Below are 19066 nucleotides of genomic sequence, written 5' to 3'. Positions count from 1 at the left end.
GTAAGTAGAACGGAGAGTAATTATTCTCAGTGTCTTATTTCCCTGGAGAAGGAGGGTAATTGACTTTACCAAGACTGTGATTAATTTTATCAGGTTTTAATCGCAAATAGGAGACTGTAACAACTTTGTTGAAGATTTTCCCACTGTAGCAGCATTTATTCAGCTTTCTGATATTTCACGAACCCTTTTAGACGCGTAGGCTTTGGATAAGTCATTAGAACAATGCGCATTCTGTCTGAGGAGGCACCACATATGGTATGTAGAGCTAATTTCAAGAGTGAAACCTCGGCTGCGGGAAGAGTATTGATTGTGTAGGTGGGCTGGATCCTCCTCTGGGCTTTTCGCCAGCGAGCGAGTCAGCAATTCAGCTGGTTATCCGGACCTCCATCTCTTGGCCTGGCCAGGGGTGATGAGAGTCTACCCCCTTGCAGGGAGATGAAAGGACGAAAAAGAAAACAGCATCTCAATGATCTTGTTCTATTTCATGTTCCCTCACACTGTCCGCCACTATCCTCCAATCGTCCAAAAAGTTGGACAGAAATACAGAATCTTCTTGTGCAATCCACTTTCATAATTTCCTCACTATAATGAGTCATAAGTGCATTTTGTATTCCATAAACCTTAGTAAACTTTAGTTTATATCAAGATTCTGCTTAGGAAAAACATATTTAGGATTTTATTGTGTTTGATTTGTTTGAAGAAACTTTTTGAAATATTACTGTTAAAAACCGTCAGCAAGTGGCATTTTGTAGAAAACAGGAAAAAAAGAATAGTGTCTCACATCTGAATTATGTTATGTTATTATGTTATTCTGTTGTTTATCATCAATTTGATGATATATCAATATATCAATATATATATATATATATATATGCTAAATTGACAGTGATCCAAAAAATACTTTCAAATAGTAAAAATGAGCTCAAGTAAACCTAAATTGACATTTTTATATTGATATATATATTTAATATATTGTCCCTATTGAGTTGAGAAAACCTGCAACATAAAAGAAAAATGGCTATCTATTGATGTTATTGGGGTGGGCATGACTCAAGTGGCAAAGCTGGTCATCCTCTTCTCTTTAGGTTGGTGGTTCCATCCCACATCTTTCCCTGTCCATGTGTGGAACTGTCCTTTGGCAAGATACTGAACTAAATTGCTCTGATTGGACGAGAAACTGCCACTACTGTTGTGTAAATGTGACTAACACTGTTCTTAAACTGTGGAAATTGTGAAAAATCATGTCAAATCCATTCAGCGAAATATAGTATAACGGATCACTTCAACATTTCCAATCTGTCCCTGTCAAGTGTTTTCAAATAGAATTTGCCTTTCAGGTGACGTGATTGTGGATATCAATAGTACATGTGTGCTGGGGAAGACTCACGCTGATGTTGTCCAGATGTTCCAATCCATCCCAGTCAACCAGTACGTGGACATGGTCCTGTGCCGCGGCTACCCGCTGCCCGAGGACTCCAGCAGCAGTGAGGAGGCATCAGGCGGTCTTTGCACTTCCAAGGACACTTCCCCCTCACCCTCTACCTCCACACCACAAGACCCCCATTACATAGTCCCGGATGGCGGAACCCTTTCCCGGCAAACGGCTTCAGTGACCAACGGAGGACGCCACCACCACCATTCTCATTCCCACCAGCACCACCACCACCATTCCCACAACCAGGAAGGGCCTGAATCCACTCTCCTGCAGCCAGAGCTGGTGAGCGTGCCCTTGATGAAAGGCCCCGGGGGTTTTGGCTTCGCTATTGCAGATTGCCCCTTGGGGCAAAAGGTGAAGATGATCCTGGATGCCCAGTGGTGCCGCGGCTTGTTGAAGGGCGACGTTATCAAGGAGATCAACAGACAGAACGTCCAAACGCTGAGCCACTCGCAGGTGGTGGACATCCTCAAAGACTTACCCGTGGGCAGTGAAGTCAACGTTCTGGTGCTCCGAGGAGGTGAGTCAGTAGAAAAACAAAATAGTTCACACTGCTGAGAGTGTGCACTCTTCCTGTAGATAAACTGGTGACAGTGAAATCATCTTTCTAAGTTGCAGCAAAGCCATAGCGACATCTCTGTTGTTAAATCGCTGCGGTCTATTTTAATCTTTTTTGGGTTGCTGTTCGAACAACAAACAGGTGTTGGTGCCCGGAGATACGGTGGTGGTTTAGTCCCACGCATCCAAAATCATTTTAATCCCCACACAGCTTTGTGCCACCTGTTGTCACTCTCTGTTTCATTTTTGCTCGTCGTAAAGCCATAAGTCAAACAACAAACCAGTACGGCCAGTTTTCTTACCTCGAGGAGAAAGTGACACAGCCACGTTGTTTGATCACTCTTAACAGCTGTAAAAGAGCTGATAGTTGAATGTAGCATGCGTACTGTAGTAATTCATAAATAATAGGATGGATTGTGGTGTTCTGGAAGCGTTTCTCGGACACACGAACTCTCCCAATTTTAAATAAAGCAATTTCACGCTCCGGTCCCCAGCAACTCTGCATCATGCACCATGCATCTTCCCAAACAGGAAGGAAGTCGTGCTTAGTCACATGGCGAGCTGTGCTGGGAAGGTGTAAAGAGGTGGCAGTTTCGGTGATTCACTCTGCCTCGAGAGAAAGCACTTGGAGGGGGGGGGGGGGGGGGGGGGCAGAGGCATGGTGGATAATCATTGCCCTTCTTCTTACTACATGCTTTCCCAGATTCGTTCCTTTTTTGCCTTTGCTGCAGTGCAATAGCCTAGATTTGAGAGATCACTGTTTCTCCCCACATATCAGATGTGCTCAGCTGGGTTGTACTCTGAGCTCCAGGGTTTTGTTGTGTGTGTGTGTCTGTCTGTCTGTCTGTCTGTGTGTGTGTGTGTGTGTGTGTGTGTGTGTGTGTGTGTGTGTGTGTGTGTGTGTGTGTGTGTGTGTGTGTGTGTGTGTGTGTGTGTGTGTGTGTGTGTGTGTGTGTGTGTGTGTGTGTGTGTGTGTGTGTGTGTGTTAGCATGCATGTGTGCTTTTCTGCCAACTTCATATGTATTTTTTAATGTCATATGTGCATATGCTGGCTTGTTGTTTAAAAAAAAAAAAAAGGAAAAAAAAGAGCAAGAGATCACAGCTTTCCAGGACTAAAAGGAGTAACGCTGCAGGGCTTCCCTGAGGTCGCCCATAAACTGGGATTAGGTTGGGCTTTACTCCCAGCCAGCGGCTAGAACTCCCCTCTGATGGCAGCCGCAGAGAGAAATGAAACAGGAAATTATTTGGCCCTACTCCCTGCATTGGATTTAGATGTGAAAATGAGACGAAGTTCCGTTCCCCATGGGACACACACTACAGTCGGTATAAAATACGATAGTCATGGGCTGTCAATAGAGAAATACTCTCAGAAAATTAATCGTATTATTAACTTTAGAACAATAACAATGAAACACTTTTTTTTTTAAGTGGTTATGAGGCACTTGCAGCAATACTTGGAAATTTAACATTTCAGTCTCAGAGTCATGGTGTAAATGATGTTCTATTCCTTTGGAATATTATGAATTAATAAGCATCAAACTGACAAAAATCTGATACCATTTTTATCATTCCCCATCCAGAAAAATCCCCAAAATGAATAATGTATCCCATGGATTTATGAAAATGTATCTTTACACATGATTTAATACTATTATTTTTCTATATAATGTAATATATGAAAAAAATAACTTCAATACGACTTACAATTGGGCCAATATTGTTAAAAATCTCACTATCACTTGCCAGTTTAATGGGCACACGGCATTGCTTAATGTTGTATATTTTGTAGTCTTTATTCTCAGTTTCTGTTTTATTAATTGTCATAAATGAAAGCATGAATTTACTGAGAGGAAGAAATGCTTTACCAAAGGAAGTGAAAAACATTAGAGCATCACTTATCTCAGTGTTTAGCATGTATCGTTTCAGAAATGTGTTACTTTTTTGAAGAAATAGGAATAAATGAAGACTTTACCAAATATGGTCACTTTCCTGATAAAAGATTAAAACATTTTAGTTCATTTGGTGCATTTAAAAATAAGATAATCTCCAGAGTAGGTTTACAGTTCTCTCTCTCTCTCTCTCATATCCATAATGTAGCAAACAGCTGTGAGGTTTATCCCAGTGGAGTGCAGGTTTTCCCATGGCTTATGGTCATTTCAGTGTCACCCATCCCTCCTGTATTGACAGGTTTAAAAGTGGTTCTACTGTATTTGAAATTACTGCCCCCTACTGGTAGAATTACACTGTGACTGACTTTGAGAGAAAAGCAGGACAAGGTATTTGAAAAAAAAACAAAAAAACTGTTACAAAACCTCTTTTAAAGTGACTAAGTAGAGAAAAACGTGCCAAATCCACATAAGAGGTGGGAGTGGAACACGCTCTCACTCTGAAGGTCATCACAAGGAAGGAAAACACAAAGTACATTCATGTGTCTGATATCAAATGAATGTTTCTGTTTTCCCAGTGATCTGACTTTACTCTTCTGCCTCTCCGCTCACAGGTCAGACATCTCCTGTCAAATCACTGAAACCTGTAAGTCGAGACTATTTCTTTTTGTTGTTGTTTCCAGTGTATTTGTACAGTGAAGTAAACAGCATGTACTGAATTATTGAACATGAAGGTTTTAACTTTTAACTACATTATTCAGAGAGCCCACATTAACCAGGCTGTTATTTCTGGAACTGCATGTGGGTAAATATGCTGGCTCCTGGCAAACAGCAACTTAACATCCCTCAGCGAATGGGTGTTTAAGATGATATGCCATGTTCAACAGCTTGTTTTTGTGCTGCTCCTCCATGCTGCACTCCTAAAATAGCGAGGAGCTGAGGCAGCAACAGGATTACTCATCCTGTTTCATTTGCTGAAGACGTTCACTGTATGTGGATGCACGAGTTAAAAATTACAGCAAAAGTCCTATAATACCAACGCTCATGATGAAAATCTGTGAATTTATTATCAGCTAGTTTTACAAAAAAAAATAAAAAAATGTTTTTTTGTGAGTCTCATTTATTATGAGCATCTTTCTGAGGTCATAATTCATCTTGTGGCTTGTCACTACTCCGATGTTTGTATTTCAGTGCACAGCTCCCATGTCGCATGCTGTATCCCAGCCAACACCGCACCAAGCACCTCATCCTGTTCCCCAGCAAGTGTCCCATCCAACCCCTCAGTCAATAATACAACAGCAGCAACAGCTGCAGCAGCAACAACAACAACAACAACAACAACAACAACAACAACAACAGCAGCACCGACTGGAGATGATCAACAGCACAGAGACCCTCAGTCAGCCAGAGGTGCCCCACAACCCGCTTCCTTTCGGCAACAACACTCTGCGCTCGTCTTCACCCAAGCCAGATGCATCGGAGCTCTACCTCAAGTCCCGGGCCTTGTTGGAAAGCAAGCGTAAGTCCACACAACTAGAAAGTAAAAGAAAAAGTAGAGGGGGAAAAAAAGCTTTTATTTCAAACAGTAGAATTGTGTCTGCAAATATTTCTGAGTAAAACAACTCACTTTGAACAAGGGCAAATTATGCTTCTTACAAGTCAAGACATACCGATGTTAAACTCACCAGACGGTGAATGAATCCTAACATCCTTAAAGCAATAGCAAGCTTTCATGAAAACCATCCAGCCAATGAATTTTAAATGTAACATGAACCATTCCTCACTGGAAAACATATCTAAATTCACTTCCTTTAGCTCTATATGTTGAATTAAGTACCAGAGATTTAAGATTTAGCACTGCCTGAACCTGTTACCTTCTGTTATTGTTTCACTAAACACCTCATCAATCCTAAACTAACACAGCCCTCCAGAGAGTAACATGAAAAGGGACATTAGCTTGTATCCACAGAAGCTGTGATGAATTCACAGCCCTAAATAAACTTTATATCAATTCTTCTTATTGTCATTAGTTCCCAAATTTTCCTTCAATAGATACTAACTTCCAGAACCGCACGGTGCTAACAGCTCAGCTATTGTGTCACAGCAACTCGACAATAATACAAGAAAAACAGATAATGCACATCTTACTTTACCAAGTAGTAAGACCACTATGTTAAAAAAAACAAAAAACAATCAAGTAAAGTGTTTGTAGTCACTTGTATGACACTGAATATGTTTTTTTTCCGGTTTACAGCTCCTAATACAAAGGACCTGGATGTGTACATCAAAAGAAACCAGGAGTCAGGATTTGGCTTCAGAGTGCTTGGAGGCGAGGGACCAGATCAGCCGGTAAGTAGCAGCTCTGCACATCCAGAGTTCACCCACAGGTGCTACAGATCAGCAGCTCGACACCAAATTTGATGTACTTAAATTATAATTGAATGCTGTACGGATGACAAGGAGTTAGGTTTTAAAACAGATCCAGTGTTTTCACATGAGAGTCCTCTGAGGGGAGTTGTGTTGTCTATCTGCCATAATTCCACCCGATCTACGTACTCAGATCAGTGACCCTCCCATACCCGCTTACGTCCACAGGTGTACATCGGTGCCATCGTGCCCCTCGGTGCAGCTGAGAAGGATGGACGCTTGCGGGCAGGGGATGAGCTGCTTTGTATAGACGGCGTGCCAGTGAAAGGCAAATCCCACAAACAAGTGCTGGAGCTGATGACCAATGCCGCCCGCAATGGCCAAGTGATGCTGACCGTCCGACGGAAGCTCACACACACAGGTAGGCTCTGTGTTTGAATAATCGGCTTTGCATTCCTCTGAGGGCAGTCAAAGTATTTCTTGCTTACTCTTCTGCTTTAGATCAGTATGCTGGGGGAGATTCTCTGAGCAAACACTTTGATCTGGGATTTTTCCACTAATCCTTTAAATTTGTTCTGGATGACTTTCCTTGCTGAAAATCTGAATAAATGAAGTTCACCCAAAAAAAAAAAAAAAAGCTTTATAAACCAACATTTTCTTGGAGAGAAAAGGAGAGGTTTTTATATTATTTTGATGGCAGTAGAAGCAATGACAGTTTTCATCTCAACCCAAAACAGGAAGAAAAGGGAAAATGGAAAAATAAGACCGCTTGCTCTGTTTATCTGTCAAGGCTGACTGGAGCTGTGTGTGAAGGGCAGTAAAGATTAGATCAGCTGGTAGCAATGATTTACATCTCAAAGAAATTGAGAGGGGAAAAAAAAAATACCATACCAAGTTTTCTTTCTGTACAGTACATGATGCCACTGCATTTGAGCTGGTTTACCTCCGCAAATGGGTACATCACGAATAGTACAAGCATTTTTAGAAATTCATTTGGATTTGATGCATTGCAACAACAGCTTTGATCGCATTGTAGACATTGAGCATCAATCATGTAAGGGGTTTTTATTTCAAAGCAGGGGGTTGAGAAAGAGATTACCTCATGCAGGCTTATAAAACGGAGACTCAGCAAAACATGCACACAATGGAGGGAGATTGAGGTAGATCAGCTTGTCGTGTGAATTACAAACTGTGAAAGGCTTTTTATATCAAGTGTAGATCTGAGTAGTCTTTTTTTTCAGCAATGGAACATTTTTTATGCTGCATAACGTAAACACTGCAAAAATGCTGTCTTATTGAACGCCCTGTTTTTCTATGTATAGAAAGCTGAATATATATAGAAAGGGCTGAACAAGAACACATTTCGATTCCATTTCAGTCCATCTATCCTCGGCAACTGACGAAGGCAGGACACACTGGACAAGTGACCAGTCCATCAGGAAGGGGCAAACACAGAGACACTACACAGAGTCATAAATTGATATCAAACACATGTTTTTTGAACTTTGGGTGAAAAACCCATGGACAGGAAGAACATGCAAACTCCACAAGAGCTGGAGTGCTGACCACTACTCTGTCGTGTCCAGAACAGATTTTAGTTTACCTTCTGTAAATCAGATTGCACTGATTTAAACAAGGGAAATACAAAAAGATCAGTAAATGTTTGGACATAGACACAATTTTTAACATTTTACTCAAAGGGAGTGTAGGAAAAACCCTCCAATAACCAGAGACTGTAGTAACAAAAGCCTGAAAGATGACAACAACAAAAACAACAATAATCAGCACCTTCAAAAACTAAGTTTAAAATAAAAGAACCATTCAAAAATTGAAAATACAATATTCAAGTAACAGGAAAAGACTAAACAGTTTCTAATAAATAGAGTAAATAACAAACAGAGTGACAAAATTAGATTTTTGATTTGATTTTAACTTATGGATATGTCATATTGCAACATTATGCAAACCATCCAAATGCTCTGTACTAATTCTTATGCAATTCAGCAAGAAATTCATATAATATCACATAACTTGGATCAGTGGATTACTGGATTTGAAAGTGATGATTTAATTTGTGTTTATCCACTTACTTTTGGTGTGTTTAAAACGGCTGAGGGAACTTCTAACATGTTCTATAAGTCCACACTTGAACGTCTTGATTGTTTCATTTAATTTCTGATCCATTCAGGTAAAACTACTGTATAATGTTGAGATCTATGTCTTTCTTGAAGTACTTATGGCACTGATGTTTGGCCTCAAACCACTCAGGGTTGTAGGAAGAAGGACATTTGGTGTAAGACTTGTGCAAAAACAAACAAGTGGATAGATAGATCTATTGTGGAGTTTAAATTGTAACTTTTTGTAGTTAGTTCAACTTCGCTATTTGTCTTAATGTTTCTGTTCATTGCTGTTTGTCAGACGGTAGCGGAGAGGAGGACAGCAGCCAGCAGCCCCAGCAGGTCGCGTCTGCTATGGTCAACAGCTCACCCAAAACGCCCCGCGGCGAAGTGCCGAACGCCGTCCAGCCCACACAGGCCTCTCGACTGGAGTGCTTTGATGTCACTCTGCAGCGCAAAGACAACGAGGGCTTCGGTTTTGTCATCCTCACCTCAAAGAACAAGCCCCCACCCGGAGGTGAGCAATAAATAGAAAAATCATACTGTTTTTAATTTTCAGAAATCCTTGATGAATTAATTAATTAAGAAGCAAGATGTAGCTGAATGTCTCAACACAGGGAGACTGTACTAGACTTTCATGTCTTTTACGTCAAACTGTTGTTCATTAAGCATGAAAAATGTGAGCACTCAGATCATTTAGTCGTCATATGACTGGAAAAAAAGGATTTATTTGGATTTCATGCCTGTCCAAAAGTAAGAAATTGGTGTGTACTTCTGAGCCTTTTGCCAAGATAACTTGAATAGAACCACATTTTCTTGTGATTCATCATTATTACTGTAACGTTTTGGACTGGACTGAGAGGCTCATCATTGGTGAATCTTGTCTGTGATTGGACAGCAGTACTCCAGAGGTCCCAGAGGCTATTTTAATGACGACATGGGCACAAAGCTCTTATCTCTCTTCTTTCTGGAAGCATTTACAATTTGGAGATATCCTAAATGGTCTGTGGGTTTGAGAAGTATGCATACCAAAGCCTATCAGCAGTGACAGTATAGGAAATATAAGGGTAAAGCTGGTATTAATATTACTCTTATTAAAGTGATTATTCACTGGAAAAAGCAAAGCAATTATGAATTATTCATTTTATTGAGCTACAGTTCACAGCTGGTGAGTAAGAGAGGAGGAGAGAGCCTAATATCAACTGATTCTGAGAGCTCATCAGTTTTTTTTCCAGAGCTGGAGTTTATTTGTGAAAACCACACCAAGTCTGTACAAGAAACTAATTAGGTTTGCACTTTTAGGAGAAGCTTTAGAGTAATAAAAGAAATGATAAATTAACAAGTGATTTAATATATTCACGTCTTCTCCACGCTTGTTAATGAAGTTGTTTTTTTCAGCATGTGAGCAGGGAAAAGTGTGAACAGCTGTTCGGTGGATAAATGCACATGTTTCAGATTGTTGTAAGTTTATGTTTGAAATGCTGAGTTCATTTAATGCATCTTGCGCTGGCCCAGTAGATGAGATAAATTCTGTTTATCAAACTGTTTCCACCCTTTAAGAGGAAGAGAAAACAAATCATGGGTACGCACTGTAAAGGTGACTAATTTACTGTGGCTAATGTAATCAAATGTGCTTTCAAATATTTGCATTGTTTGCTTATTTTCTTACAGTTATACCGCACAAAATTGGCCGTATCATTGAAGGCAGCCCTACAGATCGTATAGGTCAGATGAAAGTGGGAGATCGTATCTCTGCTGTGAATGGCCTGTCCATCATGGAGCTATCTCACAACGACATCGTTCAGCTCATCAAGGACGCCGGCAACTCGGTCACACTCACTGTTGTGCCTGAGGATGGTAAGTTGGTGTGGATTAAGTCTTGCCTCTATTAGAAGGATTTCTTGTGAGAGTGTCAAAAATATTTACTGCTGAGATGATAACGGGAATGTTGACTCGCTTGGTGTTTTATACAGACAGCGCTCCTCCGTCTGGAACAAATTCAGCCAAGCAGAGCCCTTCGGCACAGCATAGAGCTGTCGGCCAACAGCCTCCCAGCTATTCAGACAGGTACTCCAGTGCACACTCATGCTCCCATACATGCACCAGCTTTCGCGCCAGCCTACACATATCCCACTCAAATCCCAGGTCCACTGGAGACGGTCTAAAACAGGTTCTGTCACTTCAACATTAAATTAGCCTCAATCCCCTCAAAGCACCTCAGGCTTTGTGCTGCAATGTGGCCCATTAACGTCTCTCTTGGCCTGCACACCCCTTGTTATCCAAAAAGACAGAAAAATCCCCCCATGGTCACTCTTTGGATGGTGAAGTAAAGGAAAAGAGACGGATTAATAGGCAGTCTTGCTTCTGCTTTGATCTTTCCTTTTTTAACAAGATTACCTGTGTCAGACTTTCTAATGTATTGCTGCGGCTGCAATTCTCCACCATGGTTGTTTTGACCTCACCCACTCAGTTTTAGTGCCTGTGAGCACGCATTCCCACTTTAGTGCAGTTGGCCCTCTGTCAGCTGCACGCTTCTTCCTCCCTTGTTTAGTCGCTAACGCATGCCTTGGGTCAGCTTAGGCTCAGATATGAGCCGAGGTTGTCGGCAGCGTGAAGTGTGTAACTTCTTTTCAATGCTGAAGCTGCTAAGGATTCTTCGACACTTAGGATGGTGTGTCAGCACAGCTAAGTTTTTCGCAAAAGCATTGTAATGAGCTCTGGGAAGCATTAAAGTATATCCCTGTTATCGGTCGCTGGAATGTAAAAGCTACATGGCTCGTTGAAGGATTAGTGTGTGTGTGTGTGTGTGTGTGTGTGTGTGTGTGTGTGTGTGTGTGTGTGTGTGTGTGTGTGTGTGTGTGTGTGTGTGTGTGTGTGTGTGTGTGTGTGTGTGTGTGTGTGTGTGTGTGTGTGTGTGTGTGTGTGTGTGTGTGTGTGTGTGTGTGTGTGTGTGTGTGTGTGTGTGTGTGTGCGCGTGGGTGTGGTGTGTGTCCTTGCTGCTATAATGAAGGAGTGGTGAAGCAGTGGCCAAAGGAGACAAGCAAGAGGTTTTCGATTCCTATTCTATACTTTTTCTTTCAACAGCATAGTAATATTCCTTTTGTATATAATACAAGCACACATTGCAGCTCTGCAAGTTAGGAAATCAACTACTATAAATTTGTGAATATACTCGTATATTCAACATCCTCGAACCTGGCGTCCACATACTGTATGTGGACATCCTTTTAAGCTGTCTAGCTCAGAATAATTCATTCATTCACACAGCTACTATACTGTAACTATTTTCAAATTCCATTTGTGCAACATAAAATATTATAATATTGTTTCTGCAGGTGTATTTATACACTTTTCATTCAATTTATTGTTTTCTCATCTCACAGAAAGATATGAAAACACACTGATTTTCCCAAGTAGGGATATTTAATTAAATGTTCAACTTCATCCTGTTTGTAAAATCATACATTACTTTAAATGGCTATAGAGATAAGAAAAAAAGAAAGAAAAGGGATGTCCCTCACCCAGAGGAGTCAAATTAATTTTAGTTAGGGGCCACATTTTGCCAGATTTCATCTTGAAATAGTGCCAAAATAACGTCTTAATTTAAACTTTAAAGTTTTTCTTGTTGTGGTGTCGATTATACATTTTAAAAAGGCTTATATTTGTCCAAATCTGAACAATTAATAGCAATAATTACTGCAATTTCAACATAAAGCTAATTTCAATTCTGCAAAATACAGTGAAATAAATTTTTTTTTAAAAAGCATTTGTAACTTTTGCATTTTGCAACCGGTTGCAAAACGTCCAAGAATAGGAAACACATGCAGATTTCACACAGGAAAAAAAACCACATCGGCCAGGAATTAAAAAGTGGTCTTCTAACTGTGGGACAAAAGTGCCAAACTTGAATCATGGTGTATGATAATGTTTTGTGTTTGCCATCTTTTCTGGTAGGAATAGTGACTCCGAGGTGAGGACCCTACCAAGAGAGATGGGAAATCTCATCGTCTCCGGTCCAAAGCAGGTGAGACCCAAGACGAAAGTTGTAGTTTTACATTTTTTCCCCCTGTGCCTTAAGTGTTATTTACTCCCTTTTAAAAAAAAAAATTATATATCAGCTATGCAGAGGAATTTCTAAATTCATCTCCAGCCAGAGAATGAGTTGACATGAAATGCCTCAGTAGATGAAACGCCTGTTCTTGTTTTGGACCTCAGGGATGCTTCGTGGTGGAGCTGGAGCGCAGCCAGCGGGGCTTCGGCTTCAGTCTGAGGGGAGGTAAAGAGTACAACATGGGCCTGTTTATCCTGCGCCTGGCTGAGGATGGGCCTGCTCTGAGAGACGGAAGGATACATGTGAGTCATTATACCCACCCATATCTGTCCTCTTCATTCTTCAGGTAAAACTTGTTGGAACTATGAGTCCATAACATGCATCGCTTTACTCTTAGATTTCACAGAGGACTGATCCTTCTCACTGGCGTCCCAGCAGCTCCAGTTAAATAGTTCTAATCTAACAAGTTGTCTCACATGCATTATTGTTCTTTCTCTGTTACATTTTGGAAGAACATTCTCAACAACCTAGAAACTTTGTCATGTAAACTGTAGGATATTGTCGGTATTGTCATTATATTCACAATCTGCTGCATCCCCCTAACTTATTAAGTACAATAGTTCAAACCGTCCATCTTTTGCCTCTGCTTTTACTTACCTCAGATGAAAATAGGGGAAACACAAGATACACCTTTAACACAGGGTTGCTCTCATAAACATATAATCATATACACACATACTTGCACCTAAGAACACTGTAAGTTCACCAAGTAACTGAGTCAGAGTTCTCACAGTGAGAGCTTAAACCACATTGCCACAACTCTCATGCTTTGTCTCCTGTCACGTTCAGCTTGTGGTTGAGCTCCAATATTGGATTGTAAATTGAAATCCAGAAGGCTTTGATGTATTTTCTGCAATTGTTCGAGGTTTTGCACTTCTGTTTATTTAAATAATTCCAATTAATCTCCATTACACTTTCAACTAACAAATATTTTTTACCATTTGACTCCCACTCTTTGACTGATTTTTGGAATTTGGGAGGAAATCTGTGGACCCAGAGAAAAAGTAGACAAGCTTGAGCAAACCATGCAAACTTTACACAGAAAGGCTTTGGCCTGGAGGTATTTTCCCTGTAACATGAAAACACCGAAAACAAATACTTGTCTCTTAGACCTGACGCTGCATTGTGTGGTAGAGTCTAATGCTCAAGGTTGATAAAAGATGGATTATGTCTGCCTTGCAGGTTGGAGATCAGATTGTGGAGATCAATGGCGAGGCCACGCAGGGCATCACACACACCCGAGCGATCGAGCTGATCCAGGCGGGGGGAAGTAAAGTTCATCTGCTTCTCCGACCTGGTCAGGGATTGGTCCCAGATCACAGTGAGTTCCTGCTGAGACCTGCATGCACATTATCGTCAAAGATTATCATGTTAATCGTTGTTATAGATAAGCTTTTGAATGGATATGCTTGATGGCAGGGAGCTGAGTTAATTCATTTCCATGCATGTGTTGCAAGCTTTTCTCTTGACCTCTCTCTCCTCTCATTCTATCTTGCTACTCAAAATTACTTGTGTGCTGTTTATCTGCCTTGCCTTCTCTTTTCTTCTGCAAATGCACGGCTCTCTATTTCTACCTATTTATCTCTTCCTCCTATAGGTCTGAACTCTTCTTCCACCCTGTGCTTCTACATGAAACCAGAGCATCACTAAAGGCCTCACTGCTTTTCTTGGTCTGTCCCTAATAACCTTGGTAAACCTTGTACCTCCTACTTTTGCCTCTGACTTCTCCTTTCAAAGTGATTCATATCAGAGATTTAGGCATTCTCTCGCCCTTACTTCATGAACATAGTCAATCTGAAATAGATCAGTTACTTGTGTCTCAGTAAACACTTGATATTAATGAAGTAGACTTTTGTGAAGGGCTGAATTAAAGCAGTGAGTCCAAGAAGAACGAACAGACCTGCAGGAGCATTAGTTGCCTTGAAAGCCGAGGTGTTATTCTTTTAAGGGTATGACAAAGCCCGCCCCAGATGCCACTGAACACACACATCATCCTTCGAGCGAATGATAGTGGCGACATCGAGGGACGTCCTTAAATGGATATTGATCAGACAAGTAGTAAAGGGATCTGTGTGCTTTCACTGGCATCAACCTCTCAATCCAAAGACCAAATTTAAATGATTTCTGTGAGTTTAAATGCTCGTAGAAATCCAACGGCTCATTCTGGCTCCACTAAGTCCATCACTCCTCTTTTTCTCGCAATTTGTTTTCTGCTGCATATATCTGCTCTTATGAACAGCTACAAACGTTTTATCAGTTCAGGGAGGAAATTGAAATGTCCATGCACCTTTCCTTTAATGAGAATACTGTCACCTGATTATCATCAACCTTCAAAGTAGATATTTAATGGTATTTAAGAAATTATTTGTGTGTATTATAGTATTAAAATGACTTGTGCATGTGTATCAGTACATATTGAATACTTGATGTAATGAGATTAGTTTACTCATACTTAATTTGGGGAACAGGGTGATGTATATGCGCATATAGATTAGCATTTGCACTTGCATACTGTAATTTGTATGTGTGCCTGAAAGATCCTGTAAATGTCTGTCCTTCCCTTGACCACAGACTGGCCTTTCAGCAACACTTTTACAAGTGGACTTGGCTGCTCTTCTATCCTGACAGAGATTAGTCTGTAAATAGGGTTTTATTGCCCTCTTGGTAGACTTGCAGGCTCCTTTTTATCAAGCCAAGTTTACACATTACATAATATACACACACAATTTGTTATATACTTGTGCAAATGTTGCTGCACACATGCAAATCTAAGTAGGGTCACACATATGTCATTACAGACCCAGATAACTCAAATCACACAATAAATATTAAAACGCACACACAACTCACCCATTATTTTATTGCTATGATGGCCCAACAATAGTTTCATTGCAGAATGGCAGCTAGCTGGAAAACGTCTTTCCAGAATAGGAAGATATAATGCTTCTCTTGCATGATGTTTAATTATTTGTTCATTTTCCTGGATGAACAACTTCAGCAGTTTCTTTGAGTATTTACAAAAAATTTTTTGCTCAGCTACATTTCTTGTTACTGTTGTCGCTGCTTGTTTCTCAGGTTCAAAGGACAAAGTAACCATTCCAACCTCAAGCTTTCCCAGATTCTCTGTATCTGACGGGCAGTCATCTCCGGCGTCTCCATCCTCTGTCTCCCTCTCTACCTCGGAACTGTCTCCTTCTTCACCCAAAATATCTGCCCCCGACGAGTTCTCTGGAGGGGACGCAAGGGTTTCTGGCTCACCCGGTGCTGGTCAAGAGCATGGCAGGCAGGCGAACAGATCAAGAGGACAGCAGCTCTCTCATCACGGTCAGAAGCTCACCACGAGCCCGAGCACCCAGCCCAGTAAAACAAGCAGGGGTGACTCAAAGTCTGGGAGTCCTAGAAAGGCCAGCGATGGCTGGATGGATCGGGTAGAGCGTTCTCAAAGCCCCCGAAAAACATCTCAAGGCCACAGTGGGTCACTGGATGATGTGAATAAAGAGAAAAAAGCTCAAGGGCAGAGAGACTACCACTCCACAAGTCCGAGGAAGGGCTCCAGGTGGGAGCAAGACCCTGCTGTGCCTTTGAGGAACCTGGAAGAGCCTCAGAGTCCCAGACGCCCAGCGGGCCAGCAGCCCAGCACTACCGCAAGAGAAGAGAAGGACTGGAGGTACAAGGAAGAAGATGCAACTTACTGGCAAGAAAGGGGGCCGGCAGAGAGTGGGGACAAAAGTTGGGGCTCTGGTGAGCGACACAAAAAGGGAAGAAGGGCTGAGCAAGAGGCATCCGTGCAAAAGTCCATCTCCCAGACGTACAGGGACAGGGTCGGGTCGGATGCTGATAATGGCACACTGAGCAAAAGGAGTGGAAAAGAGAGAAGCGATAAAGATTATCAAGAGAGCAAGTACCACGGGTCAGCTGAGGAAATTAATAGAAAGGATCCAAGAGGCTCAAGCAGTAGCATTCAGGACCCCGGTATCAATGGGATCACCAAGAAAGCTCCCATCACCCCTGGCCCATGGAAAGTTCCCAGCTCGGCCAAGATCCAGTCCCAAGTGGACACAGGCTACGCAGATATCTGAAAACCTGAAACCTGCATATATGAAGAGAAAGCTGAGCCTCTGAGAGATGGACACTCACCACGGAGGGACTTAAATTCCTGACATAGCAGATCACTGTGTAACCAGCAACATAGCTTCTCATTGCTTACGAAAAAATTTTTTCACCCAGTTTGCCTCAGTCAGTTTGCATCAAGCTGCTGATGTCTGATCCGACACGTGTGCTCGTTTCCTAAACGACTATTAGCAGTGTACAACACGGTGTGAATGCGTTTGTGTGTAGCAGGTTCTGAGCGTGATTTTTGAAGTGACTGTGAAGTTCATCATGTGCCAATCAGAAGACTCCGGCTATAAAGAAGCTGATCCTAATTGCACTCACTGTGAGACTCTTTGTAGTTAATTGGATGAACTGCTTCCCATGCCTGCCCACCTTGATGAAGGAGCTTGCGTCTTCTTGTCACTTGGGAGGTCTCGAAGGTGCAGCTTTTCCTTCCAGACAAGATTGATTCACTCTCTCAAATGGATGAAGAGAGAAAGAAAATAGAGATGGGTGGGTTTTCTCCTGAAGTAAACAGAAAGGGTGTCTTTGAAGTCATTTAACGTCTGTTTTCAGAGTTTTGAACCATGTGACTGTATTCATTGTGAAAACATGGTTCCCATCAGCTTATCAGAGCTTTATGTACATCAACCATCAGACCAGATACTTGTGGTTATAGTTCTGTTTGTTATCTGTGTGTTGATAAATAAAGCATAATGTAATTTATTGAAAAGTTATATGTAAACAAAAGCAGTTAGTACACATTATCCATGGTAAGTCATTCAACTAGATGTGGGCTTAAAGAAAGAAATAGAACGTGTAGATAAGCACCGCCATCTCAGAATATCACTATAAAATCTGCACTCTATACATTCTGTTTCATGATCTGTAAAACAGTCACAAAGGCTGACCCATAATGTTGTTGACTGTTTGCAGCTCTGCATTTGAGGTCTTCTGGCTATATATGTGTGTGTATACAAGCTGAATGGTAAGCCTATGTATTTTAGATATTGCTGTAGCATCAACTATACTTAATTATATATTATTTAAAGAAGTGATCACAGATATAAAACACATAATATAGAAGGATTGATTTACAGAATGTGAGAACTCTGCCTTTGACCTATTTAAACCTCTATCAGATATATGTATTTTTATCATCATATGTAGGCACAAAAATGAATTATTTTCTTCATTCGAACTCCAAAAATCTATTTTTTAATTCTTGAATTAATGACGTATATCACCCATGATGTATGTAATATGATATTGATATTTTTGCTGAATAGTTTGTGTCAAAGACTAAGCCAGACCCCCAAAGGATTCAGTTAATTTTCCACACTTAGGAGGGAGGAAAGCATGCTCATCTCGGCATGGTGCTCCTGAGTGGTTGCACATATGTCATAATGTGAAAATGGCTGCACTGCTTCTTTGGGAGTCTGCCTTGGAATTACTCTATAAAGTTGATCAAATTGAATCAAAGAAGGATATAATTAATGTGTGTTTAAAAAAATAAAGTTTATTGGCATCGGTTGTGCTCTCTGAAGACAAGATGTAGCCTTGTTTTACTGTTTCTACTGTGGAGTACAGCGACATCTAGTGGTTTAGTCACTTGCTCTTCCCAAACAAGCTTGTACTGAAACGGCCTGCCTGTTGAAGGATGTAAAACATGCATCTGATCGATCTGTGACGTCACTCAATAATTTATTGTCCACTTTATTGTTAATATGACGGGCTGCTGTATGATTTACTGTTCATGACATTACCATGTATGATACTGTGGCCTTGCATTACTCCAACATTTATATATATATATATAATTAAAAAAACATATCTTTTAGTTTTTGACATCACCATGGTTGTAAATGTTTATAAATTGTACAGCACCTGTATAAATATTTGCCTTCATGCAGACAAACAAATCCTCTGTAAATCGTTTCATTATTTTTTTAAGGGAACTGAGAGGAAATGATATCTATAATACATAAGGTCATGGCATTCTGTTCATGCACTGATAAATAAAGGTTTACTGATTAAACATGAATAAGGCTTTTTGATTCTTCATTTTCTTTTTCCTATTAGAGTAGAAAATACGTGATAGTCTTGAGCTTGTTTTGTTTGTGATGGGCCCACATTTGAATGCAACAAAAATAACAATTTCTTCAATTAAAAGTGTTTTCCCTAATCTTTATGCAAATCTGACAAATACAAGTAGCAGGCGGGTAGTTTATGGAAAGAAAATGTAAAGTGAAAAGTATAAGCCACAGAGAGAAGACATGGTTTTGCTGAAATTGCACAACCATGGACTTTTTACCGTGGACGATAAAAGTAAATGTTGACACACAATAAAGTATAGCATTACTTTAATTCCAGTCTCAGGGGTCTTGGATTAGCTAACTGTTGGGATCCATAAGAAATCATAACTACTGTCATGCCACTTAGTTTATCTTGAAATACATAGAAAGTCTTTACATGGACTCTGATATTTTCACAAATCAT

General features: G+C 40.7%; 1 protein-coding gene across 2 annotated transcripts in view; it reads left to right on the top strand.

Moving 5' to 3' along the window:
* Positions 1-18619, top strand: part of magi3a (membrane associated guanylate kinase, WW and PDZ domain containing 3a) — a 124370-nt gene extending 105751 nt beyond the window's left edge. For both annotated transcript variants that reach the window (XM_080496499.1, XM_080496498.1), the window contains 12 exons: positions 1338-1955; positions 4495-4526; positions 5072-5399; positions 6135-6229; positions 6476-6668; positions 8666-8881; positions 10036-10221; positions 10338-10431; positions 12319-12388; positions 12580-12717; positions 13658-13796; positions 15551-18619. In XM_080496499.1, the coding sequence (XP_080352625.1) occupies positions 1338-1955; positions 4495-4526; positions 5072-5399; positions 6135-6229; positions 6476-6668; positions 8666-8881; positions 10036-10221; positions 10338-10431; positions 12319-12388; positions 12580-12717; positions 13658-13796; positions 15551-16554 (3113 nt within the window). In that variant the 3' untranslated portion in view covers positions 16555-18619. The remainder of the gene's footprint in view (positions 1-1337; positions 1956-4494; positions 4527-5071; positions 5400-6134; positions 6230-6475; positions 6669-8665; positions 8882-10035; positions 10222-10337; positions 10432-12318; positions 12389-12579; positions 12718-13657; positions 13797-15550) is intronic.
* The last annotated feature ends 447 nt before the right edge of the window (positions 18620-19066 follow it).

Source organism: Blennius ocellaris, assembly GCF_963422515.1.
Source record: "Blennius ocellaris genome assembly, chromosome: 5".
Lineage (NCBI taxonomy): Eukaryota > Metazoa > Chordata > Actinopteri > Blenniiformes > Blenniidae > Blennius > Blennius ocellaris.
Note: the sequence above shows the minus strand (reverse complement) of the source record. Positions and strands in the feature narration are given on the sequence as shown.